Source organism: Chiloscyllium plagiosum, unplaced genomic scaffold, assembly GCF_037043375.1.
Source record: "Chiloscyllium plagiosum isolate Xiang-an unplaced genomic scaffold, Cpla_swu_hap1 HiC_scaffold_13, whole genome shotgun sequence".
Taxonomy (NCBI): Eukaryota; Metazoa; Chordata; class Chondrichthyes; order Orectolobiformes; family Hemiscylliidae; genus Chiloscyllium; species Chiloscyllium plagiosum.
Genome location: NW_028270151.1, coordinates 90,942,250 through 90,961,812, shown reverse-complemented (window position 1 = coordinate 90,961,812; position 19,563 = coordinate 90,942,250). Strand labels below are relative to the sequence as shown.

The window sequence follows — 19,563 nt, the reverse complement described above, 5'->3', positions numbered from 1 at the left end:
AGTCAGTGAGGCACGATCTCCCCCACACAAAACATGCAGTTTATCGCTAATAAGTCCATTTGCTTCTAAATACATATAGGTCTTGTCCCTAAAAATCTTTTTCCAATAATTTCCCTATTGCTGACATAAGATTCAGAGTATTTTCCAGGATTATTCCTACTACCCGTCTTAAACAATGGGACAACATTGGCTATTCTCCCTCTGGGACCTCACCTGTGGCCAACAAGGATACAAAGATGTCTGTCAATGCTTCAGCAATTTGTTCTCTTGTCTCCCTCAATATTCTGGGATAGATCCCATCAGGACCTGGAGACTTGTCTACCTTAATACTTTTTAAGATGTTCAACACCGCTTCCTTTTTAATAGCAAGTTGGCTTAGAAAGTTGACATTCCCTCCCTGAGGAGAAAGTGAGGTCTGCAGATGCTGGAGATCAGAGCTGAAAATGTGTTGCTGGAAAAGTGCAGCAGGTCAGGCAGCATCCAGGGAACAGGAGAATCAGGAATGAAGAAGGGCTTATGCCCAAAACGTCGATTCTCCTGTTCCCTGGATGCTGCCTGACCTGCTGCGCTTTTCCAGCAACACATTCCCTCCCTGAGGTCATCCTCCACCAATTTTTTCTCTTTGGCAAATACCAACACACAGCGTTCGTTAAGAACCTTACCTATCTCTTCTGGTTCCACGCATAGATTCCTTCCTTTGTCCTTGAGTGGGCCAACCCTTTCCCTGGCTGCCATCTGGCTTTTTACATATGTGTAAAAAGCCTTGGAATTCTCCTTTATCCTGTTTGCTAAATACTTTTCATGACCCCTTTTAGCCTTTCTAACTCCTTGTTTAAGTTCTTTCCTGTTAACTTATATGCTTCAAGGGCTTCATCAGACCTTATGAATGCTTTCTTTTTCTTTCTGACCAAGGTCATAACATTCATAGTCATCTAAGCTTTGTGTAACTTAGCACACCTATACCTCATTCTTGCAGGAACATGCTATTCCTGAACTCTTTATCAACTGCAGTTTGAAATACTCCCACATGTCCGAAGTAGATTTACCCTCAAACAGCCGCCTCCCATCAAAATTCTCCAGTTCCTGCCTATGAAGATATTTCACAGCACTTGCATGCTTATAAACATCCAAAGGAAGATCTGTATGAAAAGGATAAAGTTATTTATTTTATTTAATAATTTTAAATTATTTAACAACATGCAGAACAACTGAAGCTGATCAGTTTAGATTAGATTAGATTACATTACAGTGTGGAAACAGGCCCTTCGGCCCAACAAGTCCACACCGACCCGCTGAAGCGCAACCCACCCTTACCTAACACTACGGACAATTTAGCATGGCCAATTCACCTGACCTGCACATCTTTGGACTGTGGGAGGAAACCGGAGCACCCGGAGGAAACCCACGCAGACACGGGGAGAACGTGCAAACTCCACATAGTCAGTCGCCTGAGGCGGGAATTGAACCCGGGTCTCTGGCGCTGTGAGGTAACAGTGCTAACCACTGTGCCACCGTGTCGCCCTCAAATCTTCTTGCTTTCAAGATGGAATCTAAAAGTTGAGAGTTCACAGTCTGGAATTCCTTTGTTGAGGTGATTGACTAGCTTGCCAGTCAATAAGGAGTTGGAGACACTTTATTCTCTTTTAAAATTCTTTCAAAGGCCTTCTGATTCTCATTGGCAGCATGGAAGGAGAATATTTATCATTGAGATAAAGGTTGCATTGCAGATAACCCACTGTTTATGACCCATTCCAGAAGTTAATTCCTGTTGTGTAGAGGCTTTTCCTTAGAGATAATCGGTTTCTGTGCACCTTGTAACACAGTGGTAAGCAATCCAATCCCATTAGGAGGTACATGAAGTGAGACAATGAGCTAGTTGTATTATCATTGGACAGTCACTTCAGAAACCTAGGATATATTCTGATGAACTGAGTTCGAACTCAATCAAAATCTGGGTTTAAGAATCAATGATTACCAATAATCCATTACTGATTGTGAGGAAACTCAATCCGGTTCACTAATGTCTTTTAAGGAAGGAAATCCATCAATTTACCTGGTTGGACTAACATCCATAGCGATGTGGTTTACTCTTAACTGCCCTCTGGGCAATAAATGCTGGCCAACCCAGGGACACCCTCATCCTATGAATGAATTTTGGAAATAAATGATGCATTGATTGTCTGGGTGACTTGGAGTTTCTTTGAAAGATTATTGCCAATTCCAGCCACAGTGGCCATCTTTGTTTTTGGAGCAGTCACTAAATATTTGTTAACTTTTTTTAATGTTTGTGACTATTTAGATTTCAGTGGTGAGTTGGAGTCTTACAGAAATGGAAATAAGGCTCTTCAGCCTAATTTTCCAGCATTTGTATCCAATCATGTTTCAATTGATCATCTAAACGCTTCAAGTCATAGAGATATACAGAACGGAAACAAACCCTGGGTTCCAACTCGTCCATGCTGACCAGATATCCTAAATTAATCTGGTTCCGTTTTCCAACATATGGCCCATATCCCTTTAAACCCTTGCTATTGACGTACCCATCCAGATGCTTTTTAAATGTTGTAATAGTACTAGCCTCCTTCACTTCCTCTGGCAACTCATTCCATAAACGCACCACACATTGCGTAAAAAACTTTCCACTTAGGTCCCTTTTAAATCTTTCCCCTCTCACTCTTAACATATGCCCTTTGGTTCTGGACTCTCCCAACTCAGGGGAACGGTTGTCTATTTATAAGATCCATGCCCCCTACAAACCTCTGTAAGATTAGTGGGCGTCACGGTGGCACAGTGGTTAGCACTGCTGCCTCACAGCGCCAGAGACCCGGGTTCAATTCCCGACTCAGGCGACTGACTGTGTGGAGTTTGCACATTCTCCCCGTGTCTGTGTGGGTTTCCTCCGGGTGCTCCGGTTTCCTCCCACAGTCCAAAGATGTGCAGGTCAGGTGAATTGGCCATGCTAAATTGCCCGTAGTGTTAGGTAAAAAGGGGTACATGTAGGGGTATGGGTGGGTTGCGCTTCGGCGAGTCGGTGTGGACTTGTTGGGCTGAAGGGCCTGTTTCCACACTGTAAGTAATCTAATCTAATCTAATCACCCCTCAGCCTCTGACACTCGAGGGAAAACAGCCCAACCTATTCAGCCTCTCCCTGCAGCTCAAGAGCTCCAACCTTGGCAACATCCTTGTAAATCTTTTCTGAACCCTTTCAAATTTCACAACATGCTTCCTATAGGAGAGAGACCAGAATTGTACACAATAATCCAAAAGTGGCCGAACCAATGTCCTGTACAGCTGCAGCATGACCTCCTAACTCCTATACTCAATGCTCTGACCAAAAAGGAAAGCATACTAAATGCAGCCTTCACTAGGTAATGTATCTGAGACTCCACTTTCAAGGCACTATGAATCTGCAGTCCAAGGTCTCTTTGTTCAGCAACACTCCCCAGGACCTTACCATTAAGTATATAAGTCCTGCCCTGATTTGCCTTTCCAAAATGTAGCACCTCACCTTTATCTAAATTAAACTCCATCTGCTACTCCTCAGCCCAGTGGCCCATCTGATCAAGATCCCTTTGTATTCTGAGGTAAACCTTTTTGCTGTCCACTACATCTCCAATTTTGGTGTCATCTCATACCTCCTATATTCACATCCAAATCATTTATATAAATAACAAAAAGTAGTGGACCCAGCATCGATCCTTGTGGCATTCTACTGGTCACGGGCCTCCAGTCTGAAATGCAACCCCCCCCCCTCCCCCCCCCACCACTCGCTGTCTTCTGTGTTTGAGCCAGTTCTGTATCCAAGTGGCTATTTCTCCCTGTGTTCCATGTAATCCAACTTGTTAACCAGTCTACCATGTGGAACCTTCTCAAACGCCTTCTGAAGTCCATATAGATCACGTCCACTGCTCTGCCCTTATCAATCCTCTTCATTACATTTCAAAAAACTCAAAACAAGTTTGTGAGACATGATTTCCCATGCACAAAACCATGTTGACTATCCCTATTCAACCCTTGCCTTTCCAAATACATGTAGTCCTGTCCGTCTGGATTCCTTCCAACTACCAATGTCAGAGTCACCAGTCTGTGGTTCCCTGGCTTTTCCTTGCCACCCTTCTTAAGTAGTGACACCACATTAGCCAACCTCCAGTCTTCCGCTACCTCACCTGTGACTGTCAATGATCCAAATATCTCAGAGGGGGCCAGCAATCACTTCCCTGGCTTCCCACAGAGTTAGAGGGTACACCTGATCAGGTCCTGGGAATTTACCCCTCTTCATGAATTTTAAGGCATCCAGCACTTCCTCAAGAAGTGGGCATTTTTCAAGATGTCACCATCCATTTCCACACATTTGGTATCTTCTATGTCCTTCTCCACAGTGAACACTGATGCAAAATACTCATTTAATATCTTCCCCCATCTCCTGCGATTCCACACAATGGCTGCCTTGCTGATTTTTTTGGGGGGTGGGTGGTGGGGATCCTATTCTCTCCCTACTTACCCTTTTGTCCTTAATGTATTTATAAAATCCCTTTGGATTCTTCTTAACTCAATTTGCCAAAGCTATCTCATGTCCCCTTTTTGCCGTCCTGATTCCCTCTTAAATATACTTCTAATGCCTTGAGACTCTTCTAAGGATTCACTCGATCTCTCCTGTCTATACCTGACATATGCTTCCTTCTTTTTCTTAACCAAACCCTCAATTTCTTTAGTCATCCAGCATTCCCTACACCTACCAGCCTTGCCTTTCACCCTTACAAGAATATACTGTTTCTGGACTCTTGTTGTCACAGGCAAGAACAAAGCAGAGGAAGAAGTAAATTAAGCTGCATTTATTTCAATGCAAGACTCCTTACAGAGAAAGCAGGTGAACTCAGGATGTGGTTAGGAAGGTGGGACCGGGATATCATAGCAATTAAACATTTTCGAGCCATCCCTTCACCTGTGAACCTCCGCACCCGATCAACTTTTGAAAGTTTTTGCGTAATGCCATCAAAATTGCCCTTTCTCCAATTTAGAACTTCAACTTTTAGATCCTGTCCATCCTTTTCCATCACTATTTTAAAACTAATAGAATTATGATCACTGGCCCCAAAGTGTTCCCCCACTGACACCTCAGTCGGTGGTTCAGCCTTATTTCCCAAGAGTAGATCAAGTTGTGCACCTTCTCTAGTAGTTACATTCACATATTGAATCAGAAACTTTTCTTGTGCACACTAAACAAATTCCTCCCCATCTAAACCCTTAACACTATGGCAGTTCCAGTCTATGTTTGGCAAGTTAAAATTCCCGACCATAACCACCCTATTATTCTTACAGATAACGGAGGTCTTCTTACAAATTTGTTTCCCAATTTCCCACTGACTATTAGGGGGTGTATAGTACAATCCCAGCAAGGTGATCATCCCTTTCTTATTTCTCAGTTCTACACAAATAACGTCTCTGGATGTATCCCAGGAATATCCTCCTTAAGTACACTGTAACGCTATCCTGTATCAAAAATGCCACTGCACTTCCTCCCCCTGCCCCCTTTCTATCCTTCCTGTAGCATTTGTATCCTGGAACATTAAGCTGCCAGTCCTGCCTATCCCTGAGTCACATCTCTGTAATTGCTATGATATCCCAGGCCCATGTTCCTAACCATGCCCTGAGTTCATCTGCCATCTTGCATTGAATTAAATGCTGTTTAGTTTACCTCTTTCTCTACTTTGTTCCTGCCTGCCCTGACTGTTTGACTCACTCCTTTTCCCAACACTACCAGTTTCAGACTGATCTCTTTCCTCACTATCTCCCTGGGTCCCACTTCCTGACCTTCCTACTTTAGGTCCTCCCAAGCAGCTGTAGCAAATCTCCTTGCCAGCATATTAGTACCCTTTTAGTTCAGGTGCACTCTGTCCTCCTTGTACAGGTCTCTTCTACCCCAGCAGAGATTCTAATGATCCAAAAATCCCTTCTCCATTGCACCAGCTCCTCAGCCACACATTCATCTGCTCTCTTCCTCCTGTTCCTACCCTCACTAGCTCATAGCACTGGGAGTAATCTTAAATTGTTGCCTAATTTCTTGTATTCTTCGTTCAGAATCTCATCTTTTTTCCTTCCTATGTCATTTGTTCCAATATGTACAATGACCCATTCCCCTTTGAGAATATTCTTCAATGTCTCCGCGATATCCTTGATCCTGGCACCAGGGTGGCAACACATCCTTCTGATTTCTTCCTGTCGGCCGCAGAAACATCTGTCTGTGCCTCTGACTAGAGTGTCCCCTCTCATAATCGGTCGCTTGGAACCGGACCATACCCCTTGTTATATTAGAGCCAGTCTCAGTTTCAGAAACTTGGCTGTTTGTGCTACATTCCTTTGAAAGTCCATCACCCCCTACGTTTTTCGAAATAGCACACTTGTTTGAGATGGGGATAGCCACAGGTGATTCCTGCACTACCTATCTCCCTCTCTTACCTTTCCTGGCAGTAACCCACCTACCTGACTGTATCTGCAATTTTCCTCCTTTCCTTTAACTCCTATCCATCACACCCCCAGCTCCTTGTAAATTCCTCATTGTCTCTAACTGCCATTCCAAACGATCCATGTGATCTGATAGAATTCACAACCAAACACATTATCATCAGTAACATGGAAATTCTCCCTAATCTCCCACATCCGACAGAAAGAGCACATCACTCTACGAAAGGTCATCTTTGCTCCTTAACAATCTACAGAAAATAGCACAATCGTACTGCTCTAAAAAACACTGCTGCAGGCAAACTTAATACCTACGTTCTATACTTATACATTTTAATAAAGAGACAGATGTCAATAAAACATATAACCAAAAATAACCCATTCTACTCACTGGTTAGAATAAAGTCTGCAAAGTTACACTTAAAAACCACGCACTACTTTGCTCCTGTACTGTGAGCTCTCCCACACAGGTTTCTCCAAGGTCAGCTTGTTTTGAATTTTGCTGCTTGTTAATTTTTCTTAGATGCATTCTAATGTCCAGAAATACTTGAACTCAAAGGCAGTAGCTGTACAGATTCACTGCTATGTCAGACAGCAGTGTAGTTTCTTTCTCACTTTCTCTGTCAGTTTCGCTCTCACTCGTGCTCTCTTGCTCTCTCGTTCTCTCACTCTGACCATGTGATCTCTGCCTTTGTTCTCTTCCTCCTTTTTAAAGTGCCATCGTTTTGATCCTTTTTTCCCCCCAAAGTTCCAAAACAATGCAGGTCCAAAACTGTTCCTGGAATTCAAGGAAATCAGCTGCAACACCTAAAATACTGCACAAAAAGTTATAGCTACATTTTGTTCCCATCCTCCATCTTGGATCGCCCTTCTTAAATATTTTGATGGTTCCTGCCTCTGCTGTACTTTAAGACACAGATTTCTAGATATTCACTACCCTCTGAGTGAAAAAAGTCTTTCTTAAATTACCTCAATACCTCCTGCCCCATACCTTTGAATTCATGCCCGGCAATTATTGACCCCTCTGCAAAGGGGAAAAATTTCTTCCCTGTTCGCTCTTTCTGTGATCCTTATGATTTTGAGTGCCTCAATCAGTAATCTCTTAGCTTTTTCAGTACTAAAGAAAATAATCCAAGGCTACCTAGCCACACTGTTCATAGCTGAAACACTCCAGCCCAGGCAACATCCTAGTGAATCATGTCTGCTGCCTTTATAATGCAGTCACATTCTTCCAATATTGTGGCAACTAATTCTGCACACAGTATTCCAGCTGTGGCTTAACTAATATCTTGCTCTATCATAACCTCCTAGTTCTTGTATTTAGTGCTTCGAATAATAAAGGCGACTAGGTTGCCTTAACCTGTTGCATTTAAGCATCTGTGAACATGTACACCTACGTTCCTCTGATGTTTTGTACTTAGAAGATCCTACCAGTTATCGTGTACTCCTGCCTTGTTAGTCCCCTCAAAATGCATTATTTCACACCTTCCTATATTAAATTCAATTTGCCACAATTCTGCCCATCTGACCAGCCCATCTATATCATCCTCTACTCTTAAGATTTTCCTCATCGCTATTTACCACACCACACCATTTGAGCCAAAGTGGACCGACATCATTCGGGTGGGTTTCCTAGTGCTGTTTGGTGAGGGTTTAAACTAATTTGTCAGGAGTATGGGATATGGAGTGGAGTTACAATAGGGAAGGTAATACAGAGACAAGCATGGAAGGAAAAATGACACAGTCTGGAGGGTAGAGCTTATATAGTTAAGTTAAGATACAAGGGAGCTTGGCAAGGTTGCATGGTATTTATTTTAATGCAAGGAATATTGTGAGGAAAGCAGAGGAGTTGAAGATGCTGACTGAAAAATGGGAATATGCAATTGATATCACGAAGACATGATTGGGGGAGGGGTTTTGTGTTCCCACATAAAAGATTATTGTGTAAAATTAAAGTGTGTGGGATTTTATTAAAAATGGATTGAAAATTGATTAGCAAACTAAAAACAAAGAGTAGGAATAAACACACCTTTTTCTGAATGGCAGGCACTGACTGGAGGGGTATCGCTTGGATCGGCACTGGGACCTCAGCTATTCACAATGTATGTTCATGATTTAGATGAGGAAACTAATATCTTACATTTGGATTTGACTCAAAGCTGGGTGGAATGGTGAGCTGTGAGGAGGATGCAGAGATGTGGCAGTGTGATTTGGATAGGCTATGTGAGTGTACAAATGCAGGGCTGATACCGTAAATATGGATGAATATGAGATTATCCACTTTGGTAGCAAAAATAGGAAGGGAGATGATTATTTGAATGGTTGTAAATTGAAGGAGGGGAATGTTCAAAGGGACATGGGTGTCCTCATGCTCCAGTTGTTGAAAGCAAGCCCTGTAGGTGCAGCAAGCAGTAAAGATGACAAACTGTATGTTGATCTTCATAGTGAGGGGATTCAAGAACAGGATTAAGGATGTCTTGCTGCAGTTGTACAGGGCATTGATGAGGCTACATTCGGAATATTAAGTACTGTTTTGGCTTCTTTATTTGAGGAGGGAAGTCCTTGCTACACAGAGAATGCAACAAAGGTTTAACAAATTGATGCCTGGGATGGCAGCACTGACATATGTGAAGAAATTGAGTGGGTTAGGATTGTATTGACTGAAGTTTAAAAGAATCAGGTAAGATCTCGTAGAAACCTGTAAAATTCTAATGAGCCGAAACAGGTTAGATGCAGGAAGGATGTTCCCAATGGTGGGAGGAGTTGAGAAGCAGGGATTACAGTTTAAGAATATGGGATAAATCTTTCAGAAGTGAGATGAGGACAAATGTTTTCACCCAGAGAACATTGAACTTGTGGAATTCACTATGACAGAAAATGGTTGAAGCTATAATATTATGTTTCAAACATCAGGTAGAAATAGCTCTTGTGGCTGAAGGGATCAAAGGATATGGGGGAAGGGTGGAATTAGGGTATTAAATGTCATAGAATCACCATAGGATCCCTACAATGTGAAAGCAGGCCATTCACATCGACCCTCCGAACAGCAGCCCAGACCCCTGCATTCCCTATGATTAATCCACATAGTCTGCACATTACTGGAAACTATGGGGCAATTTCCCATGGCCAATCCACCTACCCTGCACATCTTTGAACTATTGAGAGGAAACCCACACAGACACGGGTAGAATGTGCAAACTCCATGCAAGCAGTCACCCTAGGCTGGAATTGAAGCTAGGATCCTGTCATTATGAGGCAGCAGTGCTAACCACTGAGCCACCATTGTGCCCGCACCGTGAACCTAACGATCAACCATGATCATGTTGAATGTCAGAGGGGTTTAGGAGTTAAATGGCCTACTTCTACATCTAACTTCTATGTTTCTATGAAATATACAAAATACTTGAAGAGATAGACAGAGTAGATGCAGAAAAGATGTTTATCGTCTTTGGGTATTCTTGAACCATGAGTCACAATTGAAAAATAAGCAGAGTGCCGTTTTAGTCTGAAATAAGAAGAAATACTTTTACATGGAGGTTTGTGAACCTTTGGAATTCTCTGCTGTAGAGGGCTGTTGCGGCTCAGTTTTTGAGTACGCTCAAGGTGGACGTTGATAGTTTACTCATTACCAATGGCATACAGGATTATGGATAAAAAACACTGAAGTGTTTCAATCAGCTATGACCATTGGTGTTGTTTCAACAGGCTAAATGATCCACTCCCATTCTTATGTTCCTATGACAGTTCACCCTTCCCCTTAAGAATGCTCATCAGTGTTAGTGTAAAGTAACACACCATTCTACACACCATTCTGTACCCTGTGCTAATTGAGTCTCCTACCAGTGTTGCTCTTCTCCCCTTATGCAGCTGGACATTGGTTGCATTTCCCAGAGGAACCGTTACATTTTCCACACAGTTAAGAGTGTGTTGCTGGAAAAGTACAGCAGGTCAGGCAGTATCCAAGGAGCGGGAAAATCAACGTTTCGGATTGGAACCCTTTGTCAGGAATGAGGCTGGGAGCTTCAGGGGGTGGAGATACTATCAATAGATACTACCTACCCTGCTAAATACTTCTAGTAGTTTTTGTTTTTAATCCATGTTTGAATTGTTCACTATGTTTGAAGAGTACAGGCTGTGAGCAGTACGGGCTGTATTCTTTGGAGTACATATCAATATGCCAAATAATTATGCTCATTTTTTTTCCACAAATAAGTGTTCTTTCTGTTGTTCAGGTGGGAATATTACGACAGCAACTTCAGGACAATGAAAAGGTTCAGCGTGATATGGTGGTGCAATATGAAACACAGCTGAACATATTTCGGGAAGAGGTAGTGACAAGATATCACACAGTTCATTTTTAAAAGAAAATCCATAAATTATATGTTGATTTGTATTTTTCAGTCACTTACTCCATCAAACCCTTTTCCTCCTTCCCTCTGTCAGAGGACCTGTGATTATTGCACGTTTCCAGGTCTGTACATGCCTCGCTCACAGAGTTGGCCATCCTAACTATTTGTGTTTAAGCACACACTGCTGGGCAATGTGCAAATCAAAATAAATTCTGCTGCGTCTTGATGCCCACAACAAGTGTATGTTGCTATGCTTGTTGGCTGCACAGCTGATTATTTTCTCTCTTCGCCTCTCTCCGAATCTGGCCAAATTATTATTGCCATCTGTACCCATCCAAAATCTGACTTAGTGATGTTGCTTATGCCCTATTCGTAAGCAAGCTACGACTGGAGAATTTTGGTACTGTTGTTACCTTATCCTGAGATGGAACTCAATGTTAAAGTATCAGGTATTGGCTTATCATGTGTCTGGAAATTCCCTTGACTCAGTGTACTTGTTGCTAAGTTGTTCAGAATCCTGAAAGTGGTTGACCCATTGCAGATGGCATAGTGATACACAGGCTGCAAAGGTGGACAGCGAGGTGGAGTATGTGTTTACTGTAATAAATAAATGGATAATTCCCATTCCAACTTTTATACTTTCAGATTGGGAAACTGAAGAAAAGCTATGAGAAGTTGCAGAGACGACAGTTGAAAGAAAAGAGGGAGGATGTCAAGGAGAGATCAGAGAAGGAAGGCATGTCTGAACTTAACAGGTTGAGCAAGAAGGTCGAGGTAAACAGTTGTTCAGTTCAGTTTGTTTGATTTAGATATTTGGATTATTTTGTCATAAAGTCTCATCAGTGTGTTCAGCTGCTAGTGTATTCATTATTTAGGCAATAACTTTTTTTTGTTTTTGCCTGACTTTCTATTGCAAGGTGGAAGTAGTGTGCAAACATGGACCATTGTAAGTGTGTACTGTGTTTTATGGCAGTTTTGTTCTACCAGGAGTTCGACCAATTGTTCTGAGCCAGGGTTAATGCTGTACACAAGTTCTTTCCACCCTATTTTATCTAGTCTTATTTTTCCTCTTCCTGTCTCCCTTACCTGTTTATCTTGCTTCACTTCAAGTGTAGCTACATGATTCACCTCAACTACTCTGTGGTGGCAAGTTCCACATTTTCACCATTCTCAGCGATAAATAAATTTCTCCTGAATTCCTTATTGGCTCTGTCGGTGATTATTTAATATTTAGTTTTGGATTCCCTCACAACTGTAAATGCCTCCTTTACGTGATCTGTTTGAATGATGGAGCATATTGAATGGGACAATGACCTTCTCCTGATCCTGCTTCCTATGTTTTTAGTTACGTGTGCCAACCTTGCAAAACGTCTTTTCAGTTTCTGAACAGTCAGTTGGCTGAACAATACTTTAGATGAATCCTTTTGAAGCATGGTCACTTAGAATGTAGGAAATGTGATAAGCGACTTGCATGCAGGAATATCTCAAAAGCAGCATGCTTTTTAATGTTGTGTGAGGGATGAATGTTGAAGAGCTCCCCATCAAATAATTGAATAGATATGTTACATTTTCCTTGGAATTGAAGCCTTAGATTAGTATCTCATCCTAAACTCGGCACCACCAACAGTTCAGAAGTTGATTGTTTCAGGTTTTATTATCAATTTTATTATGCTTCAAAAATGTGGATAAATGAATGTTTTCAAGGCTAGTGTGTTGTTTTATTGTCTCTGTGAGTTCTTTTCATTTTGGTGTGACTTTTTTCTCATTTACTGAATCTCGCTGAAAGCATTTTTGATTTTAGGAGTTTCGAGAGAAATCACTGGAATGGGAGAAACAGAGGTTTTATTATCAACAGCAGGTGGCATCATTGGATGCAGAGAGGAAGCTGCTGGCAGAACAGTGCAAAACTATTCAGGTATAACTCTCGAACTGCTTTTGGCTACATGAAGCAACCTGTCTTGTGCACATTTGAAAATACCTTGGGCAGCTTATGCACTTCAATCATTTGAAAAGAAATCAAATTGAATGGAACAGGTTATGTGCCAGAAACAATCACAAGGCTGTTCTCTTACAGAACTCAGTAGACATGAAAAATCTTCCTTTTGTGATTTCCAGTTATTTGAACTTGGAAGGGTTTGGAGATGGTACATAAACATCCAGCATCTTGCATACACATAGTGCAGAGTTTGAGATAATTTATGCTCTTGTTTGCCTTATTTACTGTTTGCTGGCAATGAGTGTCAGAGGAATGATTGCCAGTTCAGATGCTCTACTTCATTGTAATAATACACAGAATGTTGGACCAGCAGCATTCTTTCAAGCTCAGTGTCACTGATTTCCGCAATAAGCGATTGGCCCTCAAATTCTTTTTAAGGGGCAGGGGGTTTACTGCTCACTATAAGTGATTACAGATAAAACTTAGTGTTTTGTTTTCTCGTTAGTGAATCCAACCATACCTTTCATTAGTCTCGTAAACATTCTCTGAACTGCTTCCAATGTATTTCTTGCATAAAGAAAATAATACTGTAAAATGTAGTCCACATGTGGTCTTAGTATTGCCCTGTGTAACTGAAGCATAACTTCCCTACTTTGCTATTCACTTCCTCTCACAGTAAGTAATAACATTGTATTAGGTTTCAAATTGCTGCACCTGCACACCAACCTTTTGTGATTTAGGCACAAGAACACCAGAATTCTCTGCTTCTTAGAGCTCTAAAATCTCTCCATTTCATGAATGTACTACTTCAAAATGGACAATTTTGTGTTTCCACTTTGTTTCATTAAGTAGACCATTGCATGCTCACCTAACCTTCCTTTTAGCCTCTCTTTGTAGCCCTACTTATACACAATTTATTGTATGAATTCCAACAAAACTAAATATTCAGGCATCCTGAAGTTTGCTCTAAATAGTGATTATAACATGATTTATGATGTGAACTTTGTGTTCGTATTCGCTGGTCAGAGGGACGCTTCTGATATAGAAATCAGAGAGAAGGCCAGTGATATAATTAAAGAAATGAGCATAGATAGAGTGGTCTGGCAGGTTTAAAGGTAGATGAATCTCCAGGGCCAGATGTTAAGTAAGGCAAGGGGTACTTGCAAAAACTTTCAATTCTTTTCTGGTCGCAGGAGAGGTGGTGGAGAGATAGCAAATGTGGTATTGTTGTTCAAGAAGGGAGCATTGGATAAACCAAGAAACTGTAGGCTGGTCAGTCTAACCTCAGTGGTGGAGAAATTAGTGGAAGCAATTCTGAGGGATAGAACTAATCTACATGTGGCGAGTCGGGGAGTAATCAAGAACCGTCAGCGTGGTTTGGTCAAGGGGAGTTCATGCCTAACCAACTTGATTGAATTTTTTGAAGACGTGATCAGGTGTGCAGATGAGGGCAGTGCTTTTGATTTGTCTACTTGGACTTCAGCAAGACCTTTTCTAAGGTCTTGCATAGGATGCTGATAGGAAAGGTAAGAGCCCAAGGGATACAAGGAAATTTGGCAAATTAGATCCACAATTGGCTGAGTGACAGGAAGCAGAGGGTGATGATTAAGGAGTGTTTTTGTAAATGGTGTAGCCATGAATTAAAGAGAAGAGGTTAACCATGGAAAGAGTAGATCCCATTAGGGACCAAGGGGGTAAGCCACAGGATGTTGGAAGAGTGTTGAATAAAAACTTCTCTTTGGTCTTCGCTCTGGAAAAGGAGAATGTAACTATAGAATTCAGGAAAAGGTACTATGAGGAACTTGCACAGTTTGACATAGAAAATGGGGAGATATTTGAGGCTCTGACAGGCTTAAAAACACAATCTCCTGGCTCTGATGAAATATATTCCAGGCTGCTATGGGAGGTGAGGCAGGAAATTGCAGGGGCTCTGACAAATTATTAATTCCCCTCTGGCCAGGAGGGAAGTGCCAGAGGACTGGAGGTCAGCTAACGTGGTTCCACCTTTCAGGAAGGGTGATAGAGATTAATCTCCCGTCAATGGTAGGGAACTATTGGGAGAAAATTCTGAAGGAGCGAATTAATACCCACTAGGAAAGGCATGGGTTAATTAAGGATCATCAGCATGGCTTGGTCCAAGGGAGGTCATGCCTAACAAATTTGTTAGAATTTTTTGAAATATGATGGTATGTAGATGAGGGAAGTTCTGTTGATATTGTTTATATGGATTTTAGCAAAGCTTTTGACATAGTCCCACATGGAAGACTAATTGAGAAGTGAAACTGAGGGAAACATAGCGAGATGGATCAGAAACTGACTTAGTCATTGGACATAAAGTGTAGTGGTAGAAAGCATGTGAATAGGATAGTTAAGAAAGATATGAGACACTTACTGTCCTGAGCAGTGGCATAGAGTATGAGAGCAAGGAGGTAATGTTGGAGTTGTACAGAGAATCGGTTAGACCATAATTGGAGTACTGTTTGCACTTCTGGTTGCATCACTACAGGAAGGATGTGATAGCACTGGTGGGGGTACAGAAGAGGTTCACCAAGATGTTCCCTGGGATGGAGAAGTTGAGCTATAGGTTTGAATTGTTTTCTTTGGAGCAGAGAAGACTGAGGGGGACATTATTGAGGTGTATAAGATTATGAGGCACGTGGACATGGCGAATAGAGAGCACCTTGTCCCCCTTCGCTGAGGGATCAATCATGCGAGGACATGGGGCAAGACTTTCAGAGGGGATTTGGGAAAAAATACTTAGTGGGTGGTAGGAATCCGGAATGCACTGCCTGAGAAGGTACTGGAGAGCCGAAAACCTTATAACTATTAAAAAAAAAATTTGGATGAGCGCTTGAAATATGATAACATTCAATGCTATGGGACAAGTGCAGGAAATTGGGATTTAGTGTTGGTTATGTTGGTGCAGACGCAATGGGCCAGAGGGCCTTTTCTGCATTGTATGAATCTTTGAATGTAGGATGGAAAGAAAATTTGTGGGTTGATAAATGAGGAGGATTTAGATTGCCTTAGATTACAGGAAGATATAGATGGCTGATCAGTGGCAAATGAAATTCAGTCTGGATAAATGTGAGGTGATGCACTTGGGCAAGACAAACAAGGCAAGGGAATACATGATGAATAGAAGGTGCCTGGGAAGCACTGAATATCAGAAGGACCTTGGTGTGTATGTTCACTGGTCCCTTAAGATATCAGGACAAGTCAATAAAGTGGTTAAGAAGGCACATAAGATACTCGCCTTTATTACAAAAGCCGCAGTGTTCAAGAGCAGAAAGGTTTTGCTGGAACTGCATAAAAAATTGGTTGGACACAGCTAGAATATTATGTGCAGTTCAGGAATCCACAATATAGGACGTACGTGATAGTATTGAAGAGAATGCAGAGGAGATTTACTAGGATGCTGCCTGGGTTGGAGAGTTTCAGTTATGAAGAAGAATTTGGGGTTGTTTTCCCTTGAGCAGAGGAGAGACATGATTGCCATGTAAACTTATGAGAGACGTAGGTAAGGTTGACAGGGAGGAACCTTTCTCTTTATTTGAGGGATCAATGACCAATGGGCATAGAATTACAGTAAGGGCCAGAAGGTAAAACGTTTTTGCCCACAGCGTGGTGGGAATCTGAAAATCACTGCCTGTAAGGATGGTAGACACAGAAACACTCATAAGCTTGAAGAAGTGCTTAGATGTGCACTTGCAATGCCATGGCATAGAGGGCTATGGGCCAAGTGCTATAAACGGAATTTGAATAGTTAGGTGGTTTTTTGGCCAACACTGATATGATGGGCTGAAGAGCCATATTTTTTTCTGCTGTATATCTCCGTGACACTACATTTGAGCATTAATAGTCTACATATCACTTTTAAACATTTGAAGCCATAACTTGTGGCTGAGACAGTACATTTTTAAAGCCATGTAATTAACATGAGAATTGTTTGCTGCAGTGCAGTTCTGAAGTCTTTAAAATGGAATTGCATTAATCCATGATTAGATGCTTAAACGCAAGGGCAGAGAAAAGAGTGATACCTTGAATAATGGTTGCTTAGCCCACATCTGTGATTCTGCTTGAAAATACAACTCATTGACATGATTAATTACTGGATTGTTTCTAATAAGATTCTTTGTAGGAAATTAAATGCCTGAGGCTATTGATTATGAAATTGTTTTAAGGTTATGTTAAGTACTGCTACTGACACTCCCAGTGAGTGAGCAGTAAAGAACAGGTAGTACCAGGAGAACAAGTAAACAGGATTTGGAAAGAGCAGTCAATCGGAAGAGTCATTCTCTTATGAATGTCTGCACTCCCTTTAGCTACAAGGAACTAAACAGCTGAATGGGGAAGCATTCTGGAAAGTGACTGTAATAAACCTCCTTTGGTGGTGAGTCACAAATATTGCAGTACACGACTGGAGCATAACTGTGCTGGAATCATGTTGATTGTGACTGTCCAAAATTTGCCCCTCGAGTGTTTGAGTTCCCCATTTTTAAAAGCTGCATGTGGCCAGACTTTGCTAAGAACTGCTTTGCATAATGCATTCTGTATCCCAATTTCCCTTTATGTGAAACTAATTCTAATACCTCTTAAGACTACTTATTACTCAAGCTTCCTCTGAAACTGATTCCCTATATTCCTGAAGTTCTATTACTGAAAGGCTCAGTGGGTTAACCACATCTGTTTTTGAAGTTCTTATTAACCAAAACCTTTTAAATTTATTATTTATCAATAGTAAGTAGATTATTATCTAGTCAACCTGTGAGAGATGTTAGTACAAAACTCTGGCGGGACATGAACCCAGGCCTCCTGGTCCAGAAGGAACAACAGTATGTGTACAGTTACTAAGTGTTCAAAATATTTGTTGTTGAAATCTTGAGTACTCATCTCCATTCAGTGTAAATAGCTCAATTAAATTAATATATTTTCTTTGTCTGGCAGCACAGAGGTGCAATAGTTTATCAGCCCCAAATAAGAAAAGTACCTTTTAAAGAAATGTTTCAAGCAATAAAGTTAGATTAGCTAATATCACCTAACATGGATTCAACATCAAGTTTAGTCTTCAGGTGGACTGGGATCAGAGGGTGGGCACAATTGGACCAACGTGCAAAGGCATTATTCAGTTGCTGATTCTAACTGTTTTTACAAAATATTTTGATTTTTTATTACTCTATATTGGTCAATAGGTGAAAATTAGACTATTTAAGAAGCAAATTCCTGGGGACACCTTGACTATTAGACTAAAATAGCAATGATGTCAAACTTGAAGACGTGGCAAAAAGTGAGGAGGAAACTATTGACTGCAAAAGGACGTGAGCTGACAGAATGGGCAGTCAAGTGGCAGAGGGAATTGTAGTGATGCCTTTTGGCTGGAAGGTCATGGAGAATCAATATAGACTAAATGGCATAGTGTCCAGTGAGTTCATGTGCAACTCTTGATCATTGAAAGTGGCAGGATATATTGTTAGAGCGACATGGCAGATGGGATGATCAGATTAAAGTTTTCAAAATATTAGTGGGAACTGGTTAGATAGATACATAAAACTCTTTGCACTGGTTGCGGATTCAAAGATCAGGAGGCATAGTCTAAAATTTCAGTAGCCGCACATTCAGAATCAGTTCTACAGATCATTGCAATTTGGAATTTTCCTTCACAACTGGCCATCCGTGCTCAATTAGTTTATCTTGAGCTGATACATATTTGTTAACCAGAAAAATTAAACAATACAGAGCAAAAGTGAGTATACATACTAAGGATAATGTAAACATAGAGAGTGCCTGGAAAGATGCAGAGACAGAATTTAAACAAACAAGTCAGATCAGTGCAAGGGAGGTGATTTCTGTTTAGTTTGCTGAGCAAGGGAAGCGGAAGCTTAGAAAATGGTCTCAATCCTGATTATCCTGTACTTGTTGCATGTGGCGGTAGAAGAGGGGCTTAAGAAGATGGTAGATTTTGGACTAATCAGTTGGTGTCATCTTTACTATCCAGATGACTCAAGACCAGTCATTGGTTTTGTTGAAGGAAAGCAAGGCCGGATAATTGTTATGGTCCAAATAGATCTGGTGATGTATAATCAAGTAGACTTTGTGCTAAGGATACTGTAGTCTGCACGCCTTAGGCTTGAAGTAAAGATGAGTAGCTGTTACAAAAGAACAAAAAGAATAAAGCCATTCAGCCCTCCAAGCCTGTGCCGATCATCATACCCTAACTACACAATCCAAAGATGTGCAGGTCAAGTGAATTGGCCATGCTAAATTATCCATAGTGCTAGGTGCATTAGTCAGAGGAGAGTGGGTTACTCTTCGGAGGGTGGGTGTGGACTTGTTGGGCCGAGGGGCCTATTTCCACACTGTAGGGAATCTAATCTAATCTAAACTAAAAAACAAACTTTCTGCCCTTACTCGCTCCATATCCCTCTATTCCCTCCCTTTCATGCAACCATCCAGATGCCTTTTAAATGTAGCCAACGTGCCTCCTTTCACCACTTCTTCTGGCAATGTGTTCCAGACTCCTACAACTCTCTGTTCCCTTGCATATCTCTTTCAAACTTTCCCCTTCTCACCTTGAACCTGTGCCCCCTTGTAATTGAAACTTCAACCCTGAGAAAAAGTCTCTCATAATTTTGTAGACCTTTTTCAGGTCTCCTTTCAGCCACTGTCTTTCCAGTGCAAACAATCCTAGTCTTTTTAACCTTTCCTTGTAGCCAATACGCTCGAGACCAGACAACATTCTGGTGAACCTTCTCTGCACTCTCCCCAAAGATTCGTTGTAGCATGGCGACCTAAACTGCGCATAATACTTCAAGTGCAGCC

General features: G+C 41.4%; 1 protein-coding gene across 8 annotated transcripts in view; it reads left to right on the top strand.

Moving 5' to 3' along the window:
• Window positions 1–19,563, top strand: part of cep63 (centrosomal protein 63) — a 112,783-nt gene that overhangs the window by 37,246 nt on the left and 55,974 nt on the right. For all 8 annotated transcript variants that reach the window (XM_087993909.1, XM_087993910.1, XM_043701675.2 and 5 more), the window contains 3 exons: window positions 10,692–10,787; window positions 11,454–11,582; window positions 12,610–12,723. In XM_087993909.1, coding sequence (XP_087850035.1) covers window positions 10,692–10,787; window positions 11,454–11,582; window positions 12,610–12,723 — 339 coding nt within the window. The remainder of the gene's footprint in view (window positions 1–10,691; window positions 10,788–11,453; window positions 11,583–12,609; window positions 12,724–19,563) is intronic.